The 19371-nt window shown below is 49.4% G+C and overlaps 1 protein-coding gene across 1 annotated transcript in view; it reads left to right on the forward strand.

The window, feature by feature from the left end:
• The first annotated feature begins 133 nt into the window (after nucleotides 1-133).
• Nucleotides 134-19371, forward strand: part of LanA (laminin subunit alpha) — a 103090-nt gene continuing 83852 nt past the window's right edge. Inside the window, exons 1-7 of the mRNA XM_077639930.1 lie at nucleotides 134-257; nucleotides 1193-1442; nucleotides 3181-3369; nucleotides 16754-16990; nucleotides 17554-17724; nucleotides 18209-18422; nucleotides 19000-19209. Coding sequence (XP_077496056.1) covers nucleotides 1215-1442; nucleotides 3181-3369; nucleotides 16754-16990; nucleotides 17554-17724; nucleotides 18209-18422; nucleotides 19000-19209 — 1249 coding nt within the window. The 5' untranslated portion in view covers nucleotides 134-257; nucleotides 1193-1214. The remainder of the gene's footprint in view (nucleotides 258-1192; nucleotides 1443-3180; nucleotides 3370-16753; nucleotides 16991-17553; nucleotides 17725-18208; nucleotides 18423-18999; nucleotides 19210-19371) is intronic.

The following is a 19371-nucleotide window of genomic DNA, read 5'->3' on the forward strand; positions in this document are numbered from 1 at the left end:
CGCTCGTTATCTGTCTTGAGAAGCCGCCTGCGAGGGGAGCAAAGCTGGGGCGGGCGTGGGAGGAGGTAGCTCAGCTGCCGAGCGGGGGGCAAGCGATGCCCTCTCCACTGGTGTGGAGACGCCCTCCCCTTCGAACGGTTTTCGCCGGCCCAGAACTCCCGCGCGCGCCGTCGGGAGCGCATGCCGTAATCTGCCGCTTGCTGCTGAACGCCGCTGCAGCAGCAGCGCCGAGAGACTACAGAGACGGCCGCAAAACCGTGAGTTCGACTTGGTCTGTAAGAAAGTATAATCGTGGGCACAGCTTGGACAAGCACTGCATGGTTGCGAATTCTGACGCGTTATGCTAGATTCTATGGCGCACACGCGGCTATCGCATGTCGAACGCAGGGCTGAATGTATTTTTCTTTTACTGAAAGATGTTAGACGTTTTAGAAACGTTGTGGTTTGCTTCTTGAATAAATCACGGACTTTGCAACAAATTACGAATCCATTTCGTGCTGGGATTAAGCTGTGGTGAAGATAAGCCTGTTCTTACCGAATCAGTAATAAGTGGAGAGGTCATAGATGTTTGCTGGGTTGACGTCGCTTCCGAGACCGGCTGAAATGACAAAAAATGGCTCAACTTCGGATTTGTTGTTGCTGTTAGATCATCAACACGGCTTATCAGTGTCGGTACGTTTCTGCCGTGAATGGTGTTTGTACGTCAACCAAATGTAGGCGAACATTCACGTCGTATAAATGGAAGCAGTCAAAGGGTTTTTTAAAGCATTATTCGGAAAAATCTCGGCGCATATGCTGTCCACATTTTATTTTTTTACTGCCCAGTGGCATTCACGGTGAACTGACTTCTGAGAGCCCTGATCAACTTGCTCAAAAAAAAGAAGAAATATCTTGTTGGTAAAGTTCTAATTATTGTTTTTGCTCAATTGATATGAAAATGGTTTTGGGGGAAAGGAAATGCCGCAGTATCTGTCTCCAAACCTTCCAGAGCCCCTTATATATGCTCCGTAATATATAAGGGCGAATATACTGCCTCTTGCAAGCTGTGTGGTCATCCCAAGCACACACTTGCCCATATCCTGCCAGCGGCGTTGATCTCGTCAAAAACTCGAGTTTATCGCCTTTCTCTTGCTCGCTCTTCTAGCAGTGCCGAGTTTTCTCCAAAGTAAACCCTCCGGTTCGACCTGTACAGCGTTCATCGGCGGCGGCCGGAGATGATGTCGGCACGGATCGCCGTCGCTGAGGCTCTGTTGTGCCTCCTCGCGGCGTCGTGCGCGCGGGCCCAGATCCTGAACCCGCCCTACTTCAACCTGGCCGAGGGGCGCAACATCTCGGCCACGGCTACGTGCGGGGACCAGGGCACGCCCGAGCTCTACTGCAAGCTGGTCGGTGCCAACCTCGACAAGCAGGACAACCCGAACATCAACCTCATCCAGGGACAGGTCGGTACAAATATGCAGCCGGCGGATCCTACGCCTTTGTACGTGAAGCGAGAAGAATGATCCAAGTGCAGCTGGCGGTTACTGGCTTCAAGCCTCGCCTAACTTTTCTGGGCACGTATAGAATTCGTATCTGTTTATCATCTGCGCGAATACGCGTGGGTCCGGTTACGTTGGAAGGTAATTCAAAGCAGTTTGTTTTTTAACCTTTTATGGGGCTGTTTCTGGCACAAGCAGACAGACTCGAACAAGCGCATCGAGCAGATAACCGTACCTTAACGGTGGTCGGTATTACCTATCGTGCTAATATGTGTGTCATTTAGCTTAACAGGACTCGTTGCACAAACACCTCAAATTTCAGGCTGGTGTCTACGAAGGTGCAAATGTCTACCCTTCGGTCACTATTTGAATCACCTTTGAACGGAAGATTTTAGGTGTACTAACCTCCGACGCAAACTATGGAGAAAAAAAAAACAAACTAATAAACCTCGTGTCCTCGTCCCGTTGGCGCAATTTTTAACCTTCTTCGAAAATGAACAAACTGGACCGTAAGAACGTTATATTAAAACTAATAAGTATTCACGCTTATTGCCGGAGGTGTGCTTCTGTCGTACATCATAAGTTCACAGCCAAGGTGAGCGCAGTGACAGACAAAGATGAGGGACCCCAGGGCACAGAGTTAGGGCGAAGGCGTAGATGAGTGTTTTTAGACAAAAAATGGTGTGCCTAATTGCAACGGTGAAATTAACTTCTTTATCGCGCAAATTTATAATCTAGTACAATTTCCTTCCCTATCTCCGCCGTGTCTGCCGTGCGACATCGACGTACGTGGACTCCACCTGAGCAGCGCTAAACCATAATGGATCACTGCCTTTCGAATCTCCCGAACACGCAGGAGTCATTTGAATACTTGAAAGGGGCTTCTCTAAAGAATGGAATAGGCGTGGGCAGGTTGGTAATTCACTGTAACACAGTAAGCATAGCGCGGGAAGAACGCAGGACAAAAACGAGACGTTGCAAGTTAGCGCTTGTCCCGTCCCGTCTTTGTCCTGCGTTCTTCCCGCGCTATGCTACTCTGAAATTACACTCCGCCAGATGTATACTTTTTTTTGCATACTCCATTTGGAGTGTTTTTAGAGTGTCACAGGAGAGATTATAACGATAAGACACGTGTTCAATTAGTCCTTTCCGGGTGTTAAAGTTCATTGCGCCCTGTGAGGCGGGGAAGACGCTATTTTGATTCATGGCTCTCTATTATACACCGTTCGCAAATTTTCTCGTAGGGAGTATGTTTAAATGCTTATGACATAACATATAAAATTGTGCGGATTTTCGCGTCAGCTGCGAGCGGAAAATATGTCTTCGACGTGCTGCAATAGTTTGAAACCGTGTGCAGTTCTGTTGTTATTCATAGACAGTGTGTATTTCTGGCAGCATATTGTTCGCCGTATAACGTCCATTGTGTTGTGGACATTAAGAGAAGGAAATTGACTCTGGACTGGTGGGACATGTGCGCAGACTCGTCTGCTAGTTCATGGGAAAATCCTTTGTACTGTAATGGGGAGTGCCCTGGCCAGTGATGGCAGCTGCACCCTCCGGCATCAATGCAGGGACATCGCTATATGTCCCGAAAAACTGTCACCGGAGTTCGCCGAAGTTCCTTAAATGCAGTTTCACTGCGGGCGTGGTTATAGGTTCTGCCCCAACTCCGCTGCTTGCCTGCTCGTTTCCCTGCACGCAGGTGTGCGACTACTGTGACGACCCTCGGAAGGATTATCCGGCGCACGCCCACGAGGTCGAACCGCTCGACCAACGGCGCGAACACCCTGCCCGCTACGCCATCGACGGCACCGAGCGCTGGTGGCAGAGCCCTCCGTTGTCCCGAGGAACGCGCTTCAACGAGGTCAACCTCACCGTCGACCTGGGACAGGTGCGTGCCGGTCTGGTCGTGCCGAGTATCTGCCCCGCTAAAGAAAGTTAATCCACATCCCTCGTAGATGGGCGATGAGACATCCCTGGGAAGTACAAAGTTGGATCTCGCAGACGTTTCCATGCATGGCCATTTGGCGCATGATGCCAAGGACGTGTTTTTCATGGCCACGCAGGACTTTTCTATGTAATTCGCCGCAAATATGCATGGTGGCTATCGGCTTTTGTATTAAATTTCAAAGATAAAAAAATAGATGTTGAAGACTTCTCAAAGTACACATCACGGTACGGCGCGTCTGTTTGTTGGTCGTCGTGCTTCTACTATATATAGCAGCCTCCTCGAAATTAGGACAGGTCCCACAGATGGACACGCAGTTTTCAATCCGAGCCTGAAGATTTTTCGTTTGGTTTTGCACTTGAGCTTAGAGGGCTGTTTCGGCAGCAGCCTGGGTAACAAGATTCGCGTTCGCACCATAGGCGGAGATACGTGAAGGAGCGCCGGCCGATCCGCTATTCATGCTGACTGCAGTCATGCGCAAGTCTGGGCTCGTGCCTTCGTATCAGTGCAACATCACCGGCTCTTGCACTTAAAAGCGGGCTCTTTGGGCCACTGCCGGCGTGCACAGTGCAGGTAGAGTCTTGTATCGCTTGCGCGCTGACTCTCAAGGGCGGTTCACATGCAAGCGAATTGGCGAACAGCGGCGCGGCGCTGCGGAACGGTTCGCGAGCTTTCGTTTCACATGCACCGCCGCTGCGCGTTTCCCACCGCTGCGAAAGTAATATGTAAGCATTATTTTGTCATTTCTTTTCACAATTTATTTAAATAAATATCATTCTTGCGCTTTAAGCATTAAACAGCACTTTATACAATTTCTTTTTTAAACAGAAGTTCGTACGTACAAGCTCGCGTGGCAACGCCGGGCCGTCATTGGTTGAGATGCGGTGCTCGCCGCGGCGGCGGAATTCGCGAGCGGTTCGCTTGCATGTGAAACAGGCTTTACTCTGTGCTCGAGTTGTGACCTTGAGGGTAATTTCGAGCCCGTGCGTTCTGCATTGACAGCTGTAACGGCACATTTACCGCTTCTGCGGCGTTGCTGTAACATCGTGTCATGCTTACTGGACGCAAGCAGTGACGTCATACGACATCAGTTCGAACATTGACGTCGCGAGTGAGAGCATGGGGGCGTCAGGCGAATGGGCAATATATATATATATATTCACCACCGCGAACGCCAGTCTCTGAATATAGCGTCACATAAGTGGTTACATGGTCAAAGCACATCAAGTCACTTGCTGCACGCGTTTCCAATTCACTAGGTTTCATCAGACGATCTCTCACATTTTCTCCGCCCACGGTTAGACTAATTGCATATGAAACATTCATCCGTACCAAACTTGAATTTGCATCGACTGTTTGGAACTCGCATCAAGAATACCTAATCCAGGCGTTAGAAGCAGTCCAAAGCCGAGCTGCTCGTTTCATAACATCCAAATATGATTCTCGGCTGAGCGTTACTAATATCAAATCTTCCATTGGTCTAACCCCCCTGTCATCACGGCGTAAGATAGCAAGACTTTGTCTATTTTACAAACTTTATTATAATTTCCCGCAATTACGTGAGAGCCTTACTCTGCCCCCCTTGAGATCCTCCCGACGCTTGTTTAATTGCAGCAGTGTTCAGCGTATTCATGGTACCGCTAACGTTTTCAATATTTTCTTTTTCCCAACTGTTATATCCGAGTGGAATGCACTCCCTAAGTAAAATTTAAAAACTTATTGACTGCTTATTTCTCTCCTCAATTCCCGTAAAAACCTTTTTATTTACCTATTTATTGCCTTGTTAATTTCAATGCGTTTACTGTGTTTGTTTGTGCTTGCATTTATATTTGTGTTATACCTTTGTGACCCGTTATTACCATTTGTTTCCGCCCCCCGCCCCCCTTATGTAATGCCCCATTGGGGCATTTGAGGGAAAATAAATTATGATGATAGGTGGAACTGGAATGTGACAGCGTCATTCACATTCTGCCTAGTTGGTTACGAAGTGTGAAAAGTTCTCGAACTGCGAGATAGGCGAGGCAGGAAAGCTACTTTTTATGTTTTTAGAGGGCACTGACCTTCCGAGGCAGTGGTGTTGAACATAAATTTCTTGTCGGCTGAAGCACAGATGGTGCAACTGCCGGCATAATTAATGCAAAGCTAATTGCACCGGCACGCCTTAACGTCGACGTCACCGCCACAACCCTTTGAGACTGCTTTCACGCGCCAGGGTGTACCTCTTCCCCGCTACCTTTTAACGAGGCTGTCGGCTCGCGGACGTAGCTGCGATCACGTTTTGACACCCAGAGCACGGCCGCTCGATCTCCCCAAGGAGGGAGATCGAGCGGCCGTGCCCAGAGCCTTGAGGAGCTTCTTGGGCGTGTCTCATCGACCGCGCCTACAGCTTGATCATTCGCTGTCGCAATAGATTACTTTTTTTTTTCGTTTTGTTTTGCTACCTAACATATACGTATTGGTATTCCAGAAAGTCACGGCACCACAGGCACTATCACACATGAATAAAAAGGCCGGTGGACTATACTCTCATGCCACAACAGAAAAAAAGTAACTAAAGTATCACATCCTGGAGTCGCCGTCCGCGAAGCATTGCCCATTTTGGGACAGAAAAGGAACAGCCGTGGTCTTCCTTCACTTTCTCCTCGGGACCTCCTGTAGACCTCCTCCCCCGCCAACCGCACACTCCAAGCCGCCAAATGGCCTACTGCGGCGCAAGCTTTTATTTGGTTCGTGCCTGGTGGGAACCCCCTCCCACATAGGAGGGGGCCTGCGCCCTGCGGGGCGAAAGAGGGCAGGAAGAAGACCGTTTCTGGGAATAGCTTGGGGGCAGCCGACCGCTGGCGCCTTCTTGCTCCCCTAGGGGGTGCGGCCCGCCGACGCCCAAAAAGATAAAACGACGCAGGCATGCACTGCTGATCCTGCTTGTCTGGGGGAGAAGGAGATGCTGCTGTCGGAACTTCCGCCCCTTGCTTACTCTTTTTCCGCTTTCTGAAACGCCAGCTTCTGTCAGTGTGCTGTCGATGAAAGGAAACAAAAAAATCCGGCTGCGTTGGCACGACTGCTAGCGTGTGCGAGTTATTTGCTAAAAATGCACCAGAACCGCGACATACTGAAGTTCGTTAACAGATCGACGCTGCACAATTACTGTTAGCACTGTTAATTTTTCCCTGGAGAAGAATGAGAAAGCTTTTCTTGGCCGTCATCACAAAGAGGTTTTACTGCGGCCTCATTTGTTCCGTTGTTGTTTCTTCGCCTTCTTTTTTTTTAATGCTTCGTCGTCGTGAAAGCAGGGAAACTAAGGAGCTGGTTTAGCATCTTGTGGGGAAAACTGCTGCATTTGCACATGCGCGTAATGAAGAGGAGGCTGTGAAGAGCAGTGATCGAAGTGCTGTCAGGAGGACAGCCCTTTGCCCCCGCCATTCCTCTCACTGGCACCCGCGCCAGTAAGAATTAATTGCGCATCAGGCTATGCGCCGCCAGCCATTTGTGCACGTGTCTACGAAGCCGGTCTGCTCTGCTTATATAACTGTCGGCCCAGTTTGCTGTCCGCCGTTCTTTTTCACCCCCGCTGAGCGGAACGGATGCTCGAGAAGCACACGCGGCGACTGTTGTAACGCGAGCCTCGACTTGGTCGCTCCTCTCGTGTCGTAACCGGCGGCTGTGGGGAAGGACTCTCTCACGGGTCTTCATAGCCGGCGAAACCCAATTCGTCCTCTCTCCATTTCCTCCTCGTCCACGCGCTCTCTCTCGCGGCGACCGCGAAGCAAAGCGAGGCCCTTTCAAGACCGCGTAGCGCTGGCAGTACGCCCCACTGGGCGAAAAATTCCGAGACGCGTAATCCCTCCCTGAAATGACTCCTCTTTATCGGACGTCCCGACGAGGGTGCAGTGTACGGTGCAGTTTACTCGTACGCGCGGCTCTTGGATGTCCGCTATCTCTCTGTGGCTGCAGCTTCCTCGGACGTTCGGCGCGCCCCGCTCCGTCAGCTTATCGCTGGAAACTTGACGCGAAGACGTTCTGTTATCTCGCCATGCGAGGCATTGCCACCGTCGGCGGCGGCGCGTCAGACACGTCTCGCGCACTGCGCAGCTATACCTAACCGAACCTCCGGGCCGAATGGTGTCGAGGAAAAATGTGTTTGTGTTGAGGCGAACCGCTGTGCTTACAGTCTCCGAATCCATTGGAGAATGGCTTGGTGTGGAAAATTCAAATTTAACTACTTCATTGTCACCGGAACCGTTAATAGCCAGAGCCCCGCCGCGGTGGCTCAGTGGTTAGGGCGCTCGGCTAACAGCTGAGCCGGAGGACCAGGATTCACCCCTGCCATGGCGGCAAGGCGTAACGCGGCGTCCTTCACAGCTCACGTGTCGCTTCGGGACGTTAAACCCCACAAATTAATAATCAATGTATACTGTCCTCTGCAATGCAGCTGTCTGAATAAGGTGTGGCCTAACTTGACAGCTACACGCCCCCCAAAAAACTTCACAGTACCCTCGTCAGTATGCCCGCGTGTATATTTAAATCAATCAATCAATCAGTCAACCGGGTTTTTTTCACAGCAAGGCAGGCGTTCTGCCTGTACGCCTGCTGAAATCGATGCACGCCGAAGAATTGGGTGCGAGACGAGAACTAACATTTTCTGCCTTTCTGCTTCCTGACTGCGCTGACCTGGTAGATTGTGAATGCTTTTTTTGTAAATAAGCAAGGGCTATTCATTTCACAACCCCTCTGATTATACCTAAACACACTCTTCTTCTGAGTCGGTTGAAAGCTGAACGAAACTTTGCTGTGAGTTTCCCGTTTAGGCTCCTGATGTGAAAATGAAACGCATCATTTGAAAGGACACTTGGTTACGTAACGTGTTGTGGCAGAACATTGATCAAGTACTGACGGAGCTTTGTTTTTGAGGAACTGACCTGCAGTCACCATGTGGAAACGCAGAAGAGGCTTTTTTTTTTTATAGAGCCCGCAAAGAAAGTACTCCGTTTTGACTCCCTTGTGACATCCTGAAGAATACAAAAACTCTGCCGTTCGCTGCACAGGGGATGAGGCGGCACAAATTTATTGTGCGAATTTTGGTAAGGAACTGCGTCGTTTTTTTTTTTATTAAAGTGAAAGCTTTACGGGGCTATGTCGGCTGTTTCGTGTCATCGAAACGTGTCCGCAGCCATTGTGGGAAAGTAGAAATAGAGAACGTGTAAAAAGCGGATATAGTCGAAGGAGGATGATGCGAGGATGCGGCGCAAAAAATTTGGTGACGATAGGGTGAATAGTTAATTAGAGCTAAAAATGTGTAAAAAGTGGCCGTGACCAGGGCGAAAATGGTGCCAAGTTTGAAACGCCGAAAGTGTAGTACCACGTGACCGGAAGTGTGGGTGGAGCCAACGCGCGGCACCAAATTTGAAAGTTTGGAACGAAGCGTGGTGGGAATTAGACGAATTGCACAAATTTTCAGGCAAATAGGCACAACCCAGGCAAACAGGGGAAAAGAGGAGCAAACAGAGGCAAAGAGGAGCAAATAAAGGCGACGAGTGCCGAAGAGGCGTCAATGCTTTCGCATTACTCCAATACGGGTTACCGCAGTGATCTCGAATTTTTTTTCTCGGTGACTATATATGATTCCAGTTTTAGGCTGAATCGGGGTGTGTCTGGAAGCTGCGCTATGAAGCATGGGTGACCTGACTGCTGCACGGCAACAGGCCATCGCCGCCATTCTGATATCAAAGCGGAGGTGGTGCGAGGATGTTTAATGTGCTTAGCGGTATGGAACGACGCTGTTAAACATGCCCGGCGTGACCAACCTTTTCCACATTAAACGATTATGCCAGTGTTTGGTTGGAATCCGAAGCTGCGCTGAAGTCGCATGCCCACGTCCGCTTTGTTTTTCCTGTGCAGCAGAGTCATAATTTCTACGAGTCCGTAAGTTTATATCTCATTTGAATTCGTCGCCTAAGAACATAACAATGAACACGTATCGACGTCGTTCGCTTCCGTCTGCCGCTTCCGACGGGCTCACTGGAAGCCGCCGTGCCGGAAAGGGACTGGAGCAAGTCCCGGATGCGCAAATTGGATCCAATTCTGACGAGGTCGCCCCGTCTCACGCGGCGGCGCGTTCATTATTTAGCCCTAATTGACGCGAGGCCACACTTGAGTGCTTCAGATTCCGCCATTGCGATAGGGTCCCTGGTATTTTTAGGAACCCTAATTCCGCGAAAGGCGTGCACTCTGGCGACATGCGTTCAGAAGGCGATTCCTTGAACATCCTTGGTGAGGCATGTTGGTTCCTAATAAAATGTCGGTTTATTGATCTTGCGCGGGGAGCAGTAAAATAAAAACACGTACAATCGGCAGTTTTCGAAACTTGTTCACGGCAGGGTTATTCCATCCTTAATGACGCGGATTAACGCTCAACCATCTTCGACTTCTTTCCGTGAAATGAGTGCGTATATATACCCCCGTGGACGTTGTTCTGTGCTGCGCTAACTATAGCTGTTTCCGATGAGGATGCAACACCCAGCAACAAGTTTTACTTGAGTATGTGGGGTCAGATGTGTTACACATTCTCCCAGGTTCTTTTAGAGCGCAGCTCTTTAGCGCCCGCTCGTGGGTTGAGCCGCGTCGCCGCCCTTGCAGAGGATAGCGGGGCGGGCGAAGCTTCAGCACAAGCACTCCAGCGGTGCATTAATATTCGCGGTGACCGCTTTCGCCCTGCGTAGTTTCCGTCTAACAGAATGGGAGAAGAAAAAACGACTGGAAGACTGGAACAAAGAGCCTCGGAGCCAGACCTCGCAGGCACAACGCATGGGGCGCTTTCCCGCGCCGTATAGTTTCGTTTTCGTGCGTTCGGTTGTGTGCGCTCGCCTCACTGCGGCGGTGGAACTACAGCAATAAAGTTCAAGCCGCGTTTAACCATGCGGAGTATCAGTTAAGAAATTTCCTGAAGACTTCTGAAACGCAGGCTGTCCAGCGCTCTTGTGACAGAACGCTCCGAACACCTTCGCATATGGCGGCCACTCTTGTGAACGGATCACGAAAATTTCAATGCGGAATCCCAACGAACTGCTGAAAATAAAGGCTCAGATCAGTCGGGCGTTCTTGATGTGCTGAGGAGAAAATACTATTGCCGCTATAATGACGCGCCTTTGAATTCAGGGTTTCTTAAATTTTATTTTTGGTTTTACTGGGATCATTACAGTTTTGCGGCCGGACAGGCGTACGGAAAATACGGTAACTCGTTGCCGTCGCTACCGTTGCTACCGTTGTCGTATGATAGAAATTACAGTAGCTTCCAAAAGCCGAATGAATGAATCAATGAAAACTTTATTGTCAGCTATTTGGCATTCTTTATGGGTGTCTTTTGCAGCTGTTCCAGGTGGCCGGCTGTTGAAGTCTGTCGGCGACTTCTTGCGCTCTTGCCGCGGCCTTGGGCTGTACGTCCTGGTCGGGGCTTGAGAGAACAGCTTCCCATGATTCCTTTGACGGGGTTGCAACCAGGTCTGCTGCAGGCGGATCCTCCGCGCAGTCCCATATTACATGACCCACCGTTGCTGGATCACCGCACAACTAGGCAGTAGGGGTTTACCAGATGAGGAAAAATATTCGCATAGGCCCATGGATTTAGCTGCGATCGTGTGTGCAGTCGCCTCTACGTGGTGGTGGCTTGATCTCGGCTGAGCGAGGAAGAAGGCAGACTAGATCTGTCGATAATAATAACCCGTAATGGCCTGGTATTTGTCCAGCGTCTCACTTCAGAAGACCCCCACCTCGGAGTCCTTCTCACCAGCTCGGCTGACAAAATCTCTAGCGTATTGTTGAGCGGCCTCGTTCCCGGAGACCCTTTCATGAGCCGGGACTCCGGCCTCCCTCCCTGCCTTTTGGCATCGTGCTGAGAGTTCTGCACGCGGTGGCGGATGTTAGCCCTCCCTAAAAGTTGCAGAGGGCCGTCTTAATTGGAATAGCTAAGAATGGTGCTGGGGTCTTCCTGGGCGTTGTAGCGGCCTCTTCAGACACCTCAACTCTGCTCGTACTATACCGAGGCTGCGAGGTGTATACTAAAGAGGAATCTGAACTCGTCTTTTTACCGCGGGAACTCTACCTACACGTTCCGGGCATTCTTAGAAACTCCGAATTATTGTCCTGTGGGGCCGATTTGCCTAATTTAAATCAGATTAAATGTCCCAACTTCCGCCTTCTTTTTGAACTGAACGCGGTAGGTAGGCAGTCAACCAACGTGTCAGCCAGTCCCGTGACGGCTTCGCTTTCGCTTTTTTTTTAAGTTTCTGTGAATAAACAGTTTCAGTCGCAGACAATTTAGCCGAAAATTAGGCCCATGGAAATAAAAATACACGTGGACTCTGATTTATGTACGACTCCGCCGGTGGCAGAGCAGCAAGCCGCCGCGGGATTGGCTAGCGCGTTGGTTGACTCCGCCTACGTACCGCGTTGAGTTAAAAAAATGAGGGGGGGGGGGGGGGAGCCGGGACGTTTAATTCGATTTAATTAGGGCAATATGCCGCACAGGACAATAATTCGAGTTTATAAGAATGCTGGGAATGTGTAGATAGATTTCACGTGGTAAAAAGACGAGTTCAGATTCCTCTTTAGAGCACCTTTAAGGGGAATGCTCAGCAATGGCGTTTTCTTTTGGTAGTCGATATTCCGTTGCATTCACAAATACGGAGCTTCTGTCCCCCGAGTATTTTTCTCGAAGCAGCGTCGCCCTGTCCCACCTCTGTCCTTCACGACGACCCACCTGCATATTTTTATAGGGAGCGGCTTGGCTCTAATGCGTTGGCGCATTTCTGCCGGCAAAACTGCCTGGTCGAGGGAGTTTCCGTCCGCAATCCCCTGACTTCGTAGTCCTGCCTCCGTCATCTGGAGCCGCTGCTCCTGAGACGTCAGCTGAGCCTCCATGAGCTCCTGTACGTATGTCATTGTGCACCCCGAGAGACAAAAGCCACTCAGTGGGTGTGTTTATTGGGAGAACGGGAGCCGCTTTGTACGTTTGCCTAATTAGGCTGTTCAGCTTCTCAGCCTCGCATCGCTTGAGATGGAGCGGCATAAACCAGTCGGCTGAGGACGAAAGGCCTGGACGAGGCGACACGCGCCTCGCTCCCTCTTGCCACGCCACTCGCCTTATTCGTCGGATAGTTTGCTGGACCGAGCCCGTGAGATGCGCATACTCGCTGCGAATTCTGTCGGTCTGCGGCTGGGGAGGGCGGTCGGTCTAGTCCCAGATGGCTTGCGATCGAGTTCCGTCCGGTTGGTATTCAGTCGCAGCGTCGGTGTGTTCGCTCTGCGACTGACCATTGGGGAGCGCCGAGACGGCGTGCGGTCACGTGGGAGCTGTTGCCGCGGCGGAAGCAAAACTGTTTATCCTAATCAAAACATACGGAATAATGCCTTGCATCTAAAAATACGCTGGTCATAAAATCATCAACACATTCTGCGTGATGTTCCTGTCGCGTTTAATAATGGGTTGCCTATGCAAACATCAAGGAACCTTGCCATGCAGTTCTTCCGACCGAATTCGTTGTGTCGGTGTCACATGTGAAAGCAGTGACCGAAAATCGCACTGCGGCCTCGCCGACTACACTGGATATTTTCGGTCCAGTCGCAGCATGTGAAACGGGCCTAACGCGTTAGGTGCACACCACCACCACGTATATCTCAAAGCGCGACTGAGGTGTTTACTGACCCAGGGAGCGCCTTTCCTCAACACCAACGGAGTCATCATCATCATCAAAAACATTATTACCAAACAGAGGAGTTTGGAGCAATCAGGCTCCCGGGCCCCCGCACGACCCCACTGCACTCAAGCATTGTTCCTGCGGTCCATAACGGTGGCAGCCCGGTCGGTAGCGAAGGTCTGCACGACCGGATCCTCGGAGTGCAGCAGGGTCTCCCAGGTCTTAAAGGGCCCCTGACAATGGTCTTTGAGGTTGTCTATAAAATGCTCGCATTATGTAGAGTACAGGCCAACGAGCGTTCATGCCGCGTACAAGGCCTCAAAAGCGAGCCGGTAATTTACAATACAAATTTTTAATTCTTCTTTCTGCGCCTCGCGGCGACCTGCGGTGCTGGGCTTTCGCCCGCATCTGCGCCCGTTACATCATGCAGCGCTCGTTACGTCAGCAGCGGACTGCTAGCATGGGTTCGCGCGCTTTGGCAGCCAGCGGAGGGGGCGAGTGCGAGGGGAGGAGCGCCGGCATTTCAGCGTGCAAAACGTGACGAGAAGAGAGGGAAAGGTACGCGGAAATTCAAATTTTGACTACAGGTAACTCAGCTTCCACAAAACGCATCTAGAAAATTCTTGCCGGGGGGTTTTTGTGAAGCGGCGTCCTTTAGCATCCTAGGCAGATCGCATCTTTGTTGAGACCCCCTTTCACAGCCCCTTTAAGATGCTCTAGGCCCCGCGGGGGAGGATCCGCCGGGCGATGAGAAAGGAGATGGAGAGCAGAAGCGACAGGTTCGGGACAGAGTACAATTAAACGCTCCGTTGGTCTTGAGGAGGGAAAAGACGCATAACTGCCTCAACTTTGTCGCCACCTCACAGCGCGCGATTGAGGGGCCCACTCACCCAGTTTGTGCGCCTTTCTCTCCTCACACCCAGCAGAGTGTCTGGGAAGAGCGACTTGAACATCGAAATGAAATCCGAGCACCCCAAGTCGCACCGTTGGCAGCACCTGCCATAGAAGGGCAGTGGCGCATCGCTTGACCGCTCCGCCATGCACTGCGCCAGGAGGGATAGGGAGACTCTCAGGGATCTGCGAATGGAGATAATAACCAACTCTGCATATACGGACATTAACCTATTATCGCTATCCGAGCAGCTGCCATCCGTGAACATTTAATCTAAACCCCGGAACGGAAGCGACAACCTTAGTGCTAGCGCACCTAATTCGCATTTGGCCTAACTGCGCAGATCGACCATCATTTTTTTTTTAATTTGCTGCAAGGGGTGAAATTTTGATACGAGGTTTATTTTTTTTGCTTGCTACAAAAGCTGAACATCAGCTACAATACATAATTTTTCCTGCTACAAAGCCTGAAATTGCTGTTACAAATTTTTTTCTGCTGCAAAAGCTGCTACAAGAAGCCTGTTGTCAGTTTAACCATTGTCAGTTGTGGAACTGCTGCGAAATGTGCGGAAAAGTGCGCAGATCCTGTTACATAATGCTAATAATAATAATAATTCATTTTGGGGAAAGGAAATGGTGCAGTATCTGTCTCATATATCGTTGGACACCTGAACCGCGCCGTAAGGCTAGGGATAAATAATAATAATAATAATTGGTTTTTTGGAGAAAGGAAATGGCGCAGTATCTGTCTCATATATCGTTGGACACCTGAACCGCGCCGTAAGGGAAGGGATAAAGGAGGGAGTGAAAGAAGAAAGGAAGAATAGGTGCCGTAGTGGAGGGCTCCGGAATAATTTCGACCACCTGGGGATCTTTAACGTGCACTGACATCGCACAGCACACGGGCGCCTTAGCGTTTTTCCTCCATAAAAACGCAGCCGCCGCGGTCGGATTCGAACCCGGGAACTCCGGATCAGTAGTCGAGCGCCCTAACCACTGAGCCACCGCGGCGGGTCTAGGGATAAAGGAGGGAGTGAAAGAAGAAAGGAAGAAAGAGGTGCCGTATTGGAGGGCTCCGGAATAATTTCGACCGCCTGGGGATCTTTAACGTGCACTGACATCGCACAGCAAACGGGCGCCTTAGCGTTTTGCCTCCATAAAAACGCAGCCGTGGAAAAAAAAAAAGCGTGGAAAAATCCACTTTTTGCGTACTTCTGTGCCATGTCTGCACATCAGGATTGCTTAGTGAGAACGAAACCGAAACTGTACGTGCTGTTGCTCATGTGACCTGCTCGCCTTGTTCGTTGGTACACTTCTCTGGAACTTCTTTCATCGTACTCCCGTCGTGTATTGATGCATCAGAACTGCAGTGTCACTGTCAAGGCTGAGAGCCCAAGGTATAAGACCTTATATATTGGGCGGAAGTTTCTGTGGCGCCAAAGTAGAATCTATCAACCGCTGACTTTTAACTGACCGTGGTTGGCGCGCGCGCTCTTGAGAAGCCTGCGCTTTCAACAGAGAGATGCGCTATAGTGCGCAGGGTTTGGGTGCAGTCGTCTCTTTGGGCGGTTGTGAGTACGCGCCCAAGAGCGCACGTGCGGTTCACTTCGGCCTTGCTCAAAAGAAATGCATTGACGGTCGGTAATCGAGAGTTGCTGCGGCGCGGTTGCACCGTGCACGCGGATCGGGAAAACTGACCCGCGAAACGCTCACGCACGCCGCGGCAGAAACTCTATGGAGGGCTTGTAACGCCACGACGAGGTCTACGGGCCGCGGTGATAGCGGATGGCGGCCAGTGCTCCAGCGCCAGTGCTCCTTTGAAACGCGGCTTGCTTTAAAACGGAGCTTGCGGGGCGGCGAATTAAGCTGTGGTGCGCGTGCGCTGCAGTTGTATTTTTGCAGCGACCGCTTTCTTCCCTACTTAATTTTTGTCTGCCAGATTCTGAAATTGCGTGCTCTGAGCCATACACTCAACGAGACAAAGCAGATGACGGAACAAAAAACCTTGGAGACTGCCCGCGCAACTGCATCGTTCCTCGCCCGCTGTTGCTCAGCTTAGTTTCGTTTTCGCGGCTGCGGCAGCGGCGGTGCCATCGGTTCTGTGCGCTTACCTCAGCTAGCGCGACAATGACGCTGCAAAATTTTCAAAATTTTTCTTGAACTGAATCTTGCTGGTGCTGTCTACCTGTACAGATTTGTTGCATTAGAATATGACCATCAAACCCATTTCAGGGCCCCTTTAATGCCGGAATTATGAAAGAATCAATGAAACAAATCATTACTTTCCACGTTGCACTAGCTAATGCATGTGCCCACATTCAGAAGCCTATGTCAAATTTTTTTAGTGCTGCTAAAATTAGGGAAATCAGTATGCCGCAAAATCGGAATATTGGGCAATGGGTCCATTTTGTGCAGCCAGTCCGAGTTGTGTGGAAAAACTGCTAGAAGGCCTTGCTTGAACCAACTCGAAGGCCCAGAGAATTCCTTCTGTTACAAAACCTGCAAGAAGAGGCAAGTTGTTAGTTCCACCACTGCAGGACTAAAAATTTTGAAGGCTGCCTTACGTGTGCTTTCTTTTTAAGCAAATCTTCTAAGCTTTCCTTTTAAAAAAGGTCTACGACCTTCTTGACATACTGAGCAGAACAAGTTATTTTCGAAGAAGTAATAAATTGTGTGCATCTGATGTCACCTTGTGCAGTGTTTTTGAGGGTCCAGCGTGCTTGACAAAATTTTGCACTGCTTTTCAGGAGTTCCATGTGGCCTATGTCTTCATCAAGATGGCCAACTCACCTCGGCCAGGTGTGTGGGTGCTGGAGCGATCGACCGACAATGGCGAGACTTACCAGGCATGGCAGTATTTTGCCGACAGCTATGCTGACTGCACGAGCTTCTTTGGGCCCAACATGGAGCACGCCATCACACGTGATGACTCAGTCATTTGCGAGACAAAGTTCTCCAAGGTGGTGCCCCTCGAGGGAGGAGAGGCAAGTATCAGTGCTGCCAATGTGCTGTGGTATAACCAGGCTGACTTGCTTTGACATGAAATATATTCAAACACTATGAACATTGCTTTTACTTTTATTTATATGCTAGTCAGTCTTGCATGCTTATTATTTTGGCTCTGTGCTCATTTCATGCTTTGTGTCATCTAAAGGTGTGTGTAGTTGTATCTAGCATTTTTGTGTACATTGTACACAAGTATCTTTTAATAAACCTGCAGTTTTTAGTTAATGGAAGCTGAGTGCGAGGGATAAAGCTTGTTTTATCTCCGTTAAATGCCACAATATTGTCCTTCGATAGGACGTTTGTAGGACATTTGAGAAATTTTCATCCTGTAGTCGTGTACCGAAGTACAAACTGAGGACATCATGTGGATGTTTGTTGGTCGTGATGCACTCAAAAAGTACCTTTTCGGGATGAGGACGTTATGAACATATCAGGGCGTCCTCAGGACATTTGGTGTTGTCTGGGAAAATGCACATTTTTGAGCTTGGTAATATTTGATCTTCTTCTGATCAAGTTCGCACTTTTAAATCAATCTCTACAGATGGTGATCTCTCTGCTAAATGGCCGTCCAAGTGCAGACAACTTCACTTATTCGCCCGTCTTGCAAGAGTGGACCAAGGCAACGAATGTACGGATGCGTCTGTTGCGAACGAAGACCCTTCTTGGTCACCTGATGTCTGTCGAGCGTCAGGACCCCACCGTCACCAGGAGGGTAATTGTGAATTGGAGCATTTAGGCATGATATGTGCTAAATGTATGCATGCTACTAAAATTTAGCATGTGCTGCTTTTTGAGGAATGCACAATTAATTGGAAATAACAGTACCAGTTGTCACTGCAGTGGTGCTATCTTGTGCCTGAGTTTTTGTGCACAGTAGATGGGCAAAACTGTGGCAAAGGGGCTATTGTCAGTGATTGTGCATTATGAGGCTGTTTCACCAACATAAGTTGAAAAAAAAAAAGAATGATTTAGCAGCTAGGATACAAAGTATGCATTTTTATTTTATAGTTATAAATCTTGTTTAAAGACAGAACACTCGTGGTTATACAAGAAGGGCACATAGGAAAAGTATTTAAACCCTGTTGGCACAACACCCCTATGCTCATTTACCTGCAGCAAATACCTTATGACGTAATGTTCTCCTCTAAAAAATTATTACATTAGCTATAATGCTAATGAAAATGTACTTATTGCAGTACTTCTATAGTATCAAGGACATCAACATCGGTGGCAGGTGCGTGTGCAATGGACATGCCGACACATGCGACATCACCGATCCAGCTAACACATACAAGCTCAACTGCAGCTGCCAGCACCACACATGCGGCCACCAATGTGAGCAGTGCTGCCCAGGGTTCATGCAGAAGAAGTGGCAGAGGGCCAGCATCGACAACCCCAACGTCTGCGAACGTACGTGTGGATTCTGCAGCTTATATGTCGCTAGGCTAGCTGTTGCATGCAAGTGATATTTGTAATGTTCAGATGCCTTACTCAAGGGCACAGATACTCTTTCAACATGTTCACCTGTGATGCTGTTTTCAAGTGCCACAGTTATATATGTTAATGCACATAAATTGTCTTTTGAAATTAAATGAACTTCTCTTTCTAGTGGGAGCCATGTGTGGTCTTTGAATTGAGTATAGCTTATGCCTCACTTGCCGCACGAGCTGGAGTTGGTGAAACACTTAACTTGTGTTTCCATGTGCTCATTGTTATGCCTCGTGGCAGCCCAGACTGCTGTCTACTATGTGGCTCTTGTGTCAGTTGAGTTAGGCGTATGTTGGTGTAATTGGGGTGGGGACAGTGCACTGAACTTCAGCAGGTAGACTGCTGATAACTGAATTTTGGAATGTGAATTTTGGTTACAATATTGCAATCACCTGAGATTAAGAATGCTGCATCAAGATTGTGGGGTTACATGTACACCACCCTGTGCTCTTTGGTTTGGTAGTAAGCGCATTGCCACACTGTCTTTTCGGATGTGCAGCCTGCAACTGCTTTGGGCACTCCAACGACTGCTACTATGACGAAAAGGTGGATGAACAGCAGCTCAGCTTGAACATACATGGCATCTACGATGGAGGCGGAGTTTGCAAGAACTGCCAACACAACACAGAAGGCATTAATTGCAACAAGTGCAAGGCTGGCTACTATCGACCCTACAGCAAGCCGCTCAATGATACCAACGTTTGTCAGCGTATGTGAGACTCTCTAGTTTTTGAATGCCGCCACTACATGCATGGGCATCTACTGAAAATTGCTTTCCATGTATAATTTTAACTGTCAGAGCATGTAGACTCTTTGTGAGTAATTATAGGGCCATTTTATAGAAGTATTTGGTGGTATAGTGACTGCGTTT

Source organism: Amblyomma americanum, chromosome 10, assembly GCF_052857255.1.
Source record: "Amblyomma americanum isolate KBUSLIRL-KWMA chromosome 10, ASM5285725v1, whole genome shotgun sequence".
Lineage (NCBI taxonomy): Eukaryota > Metazoa > Arthropoda > Arachnida > Ixodida > Ixodidae > Amblyomma > Amblyomma americanum.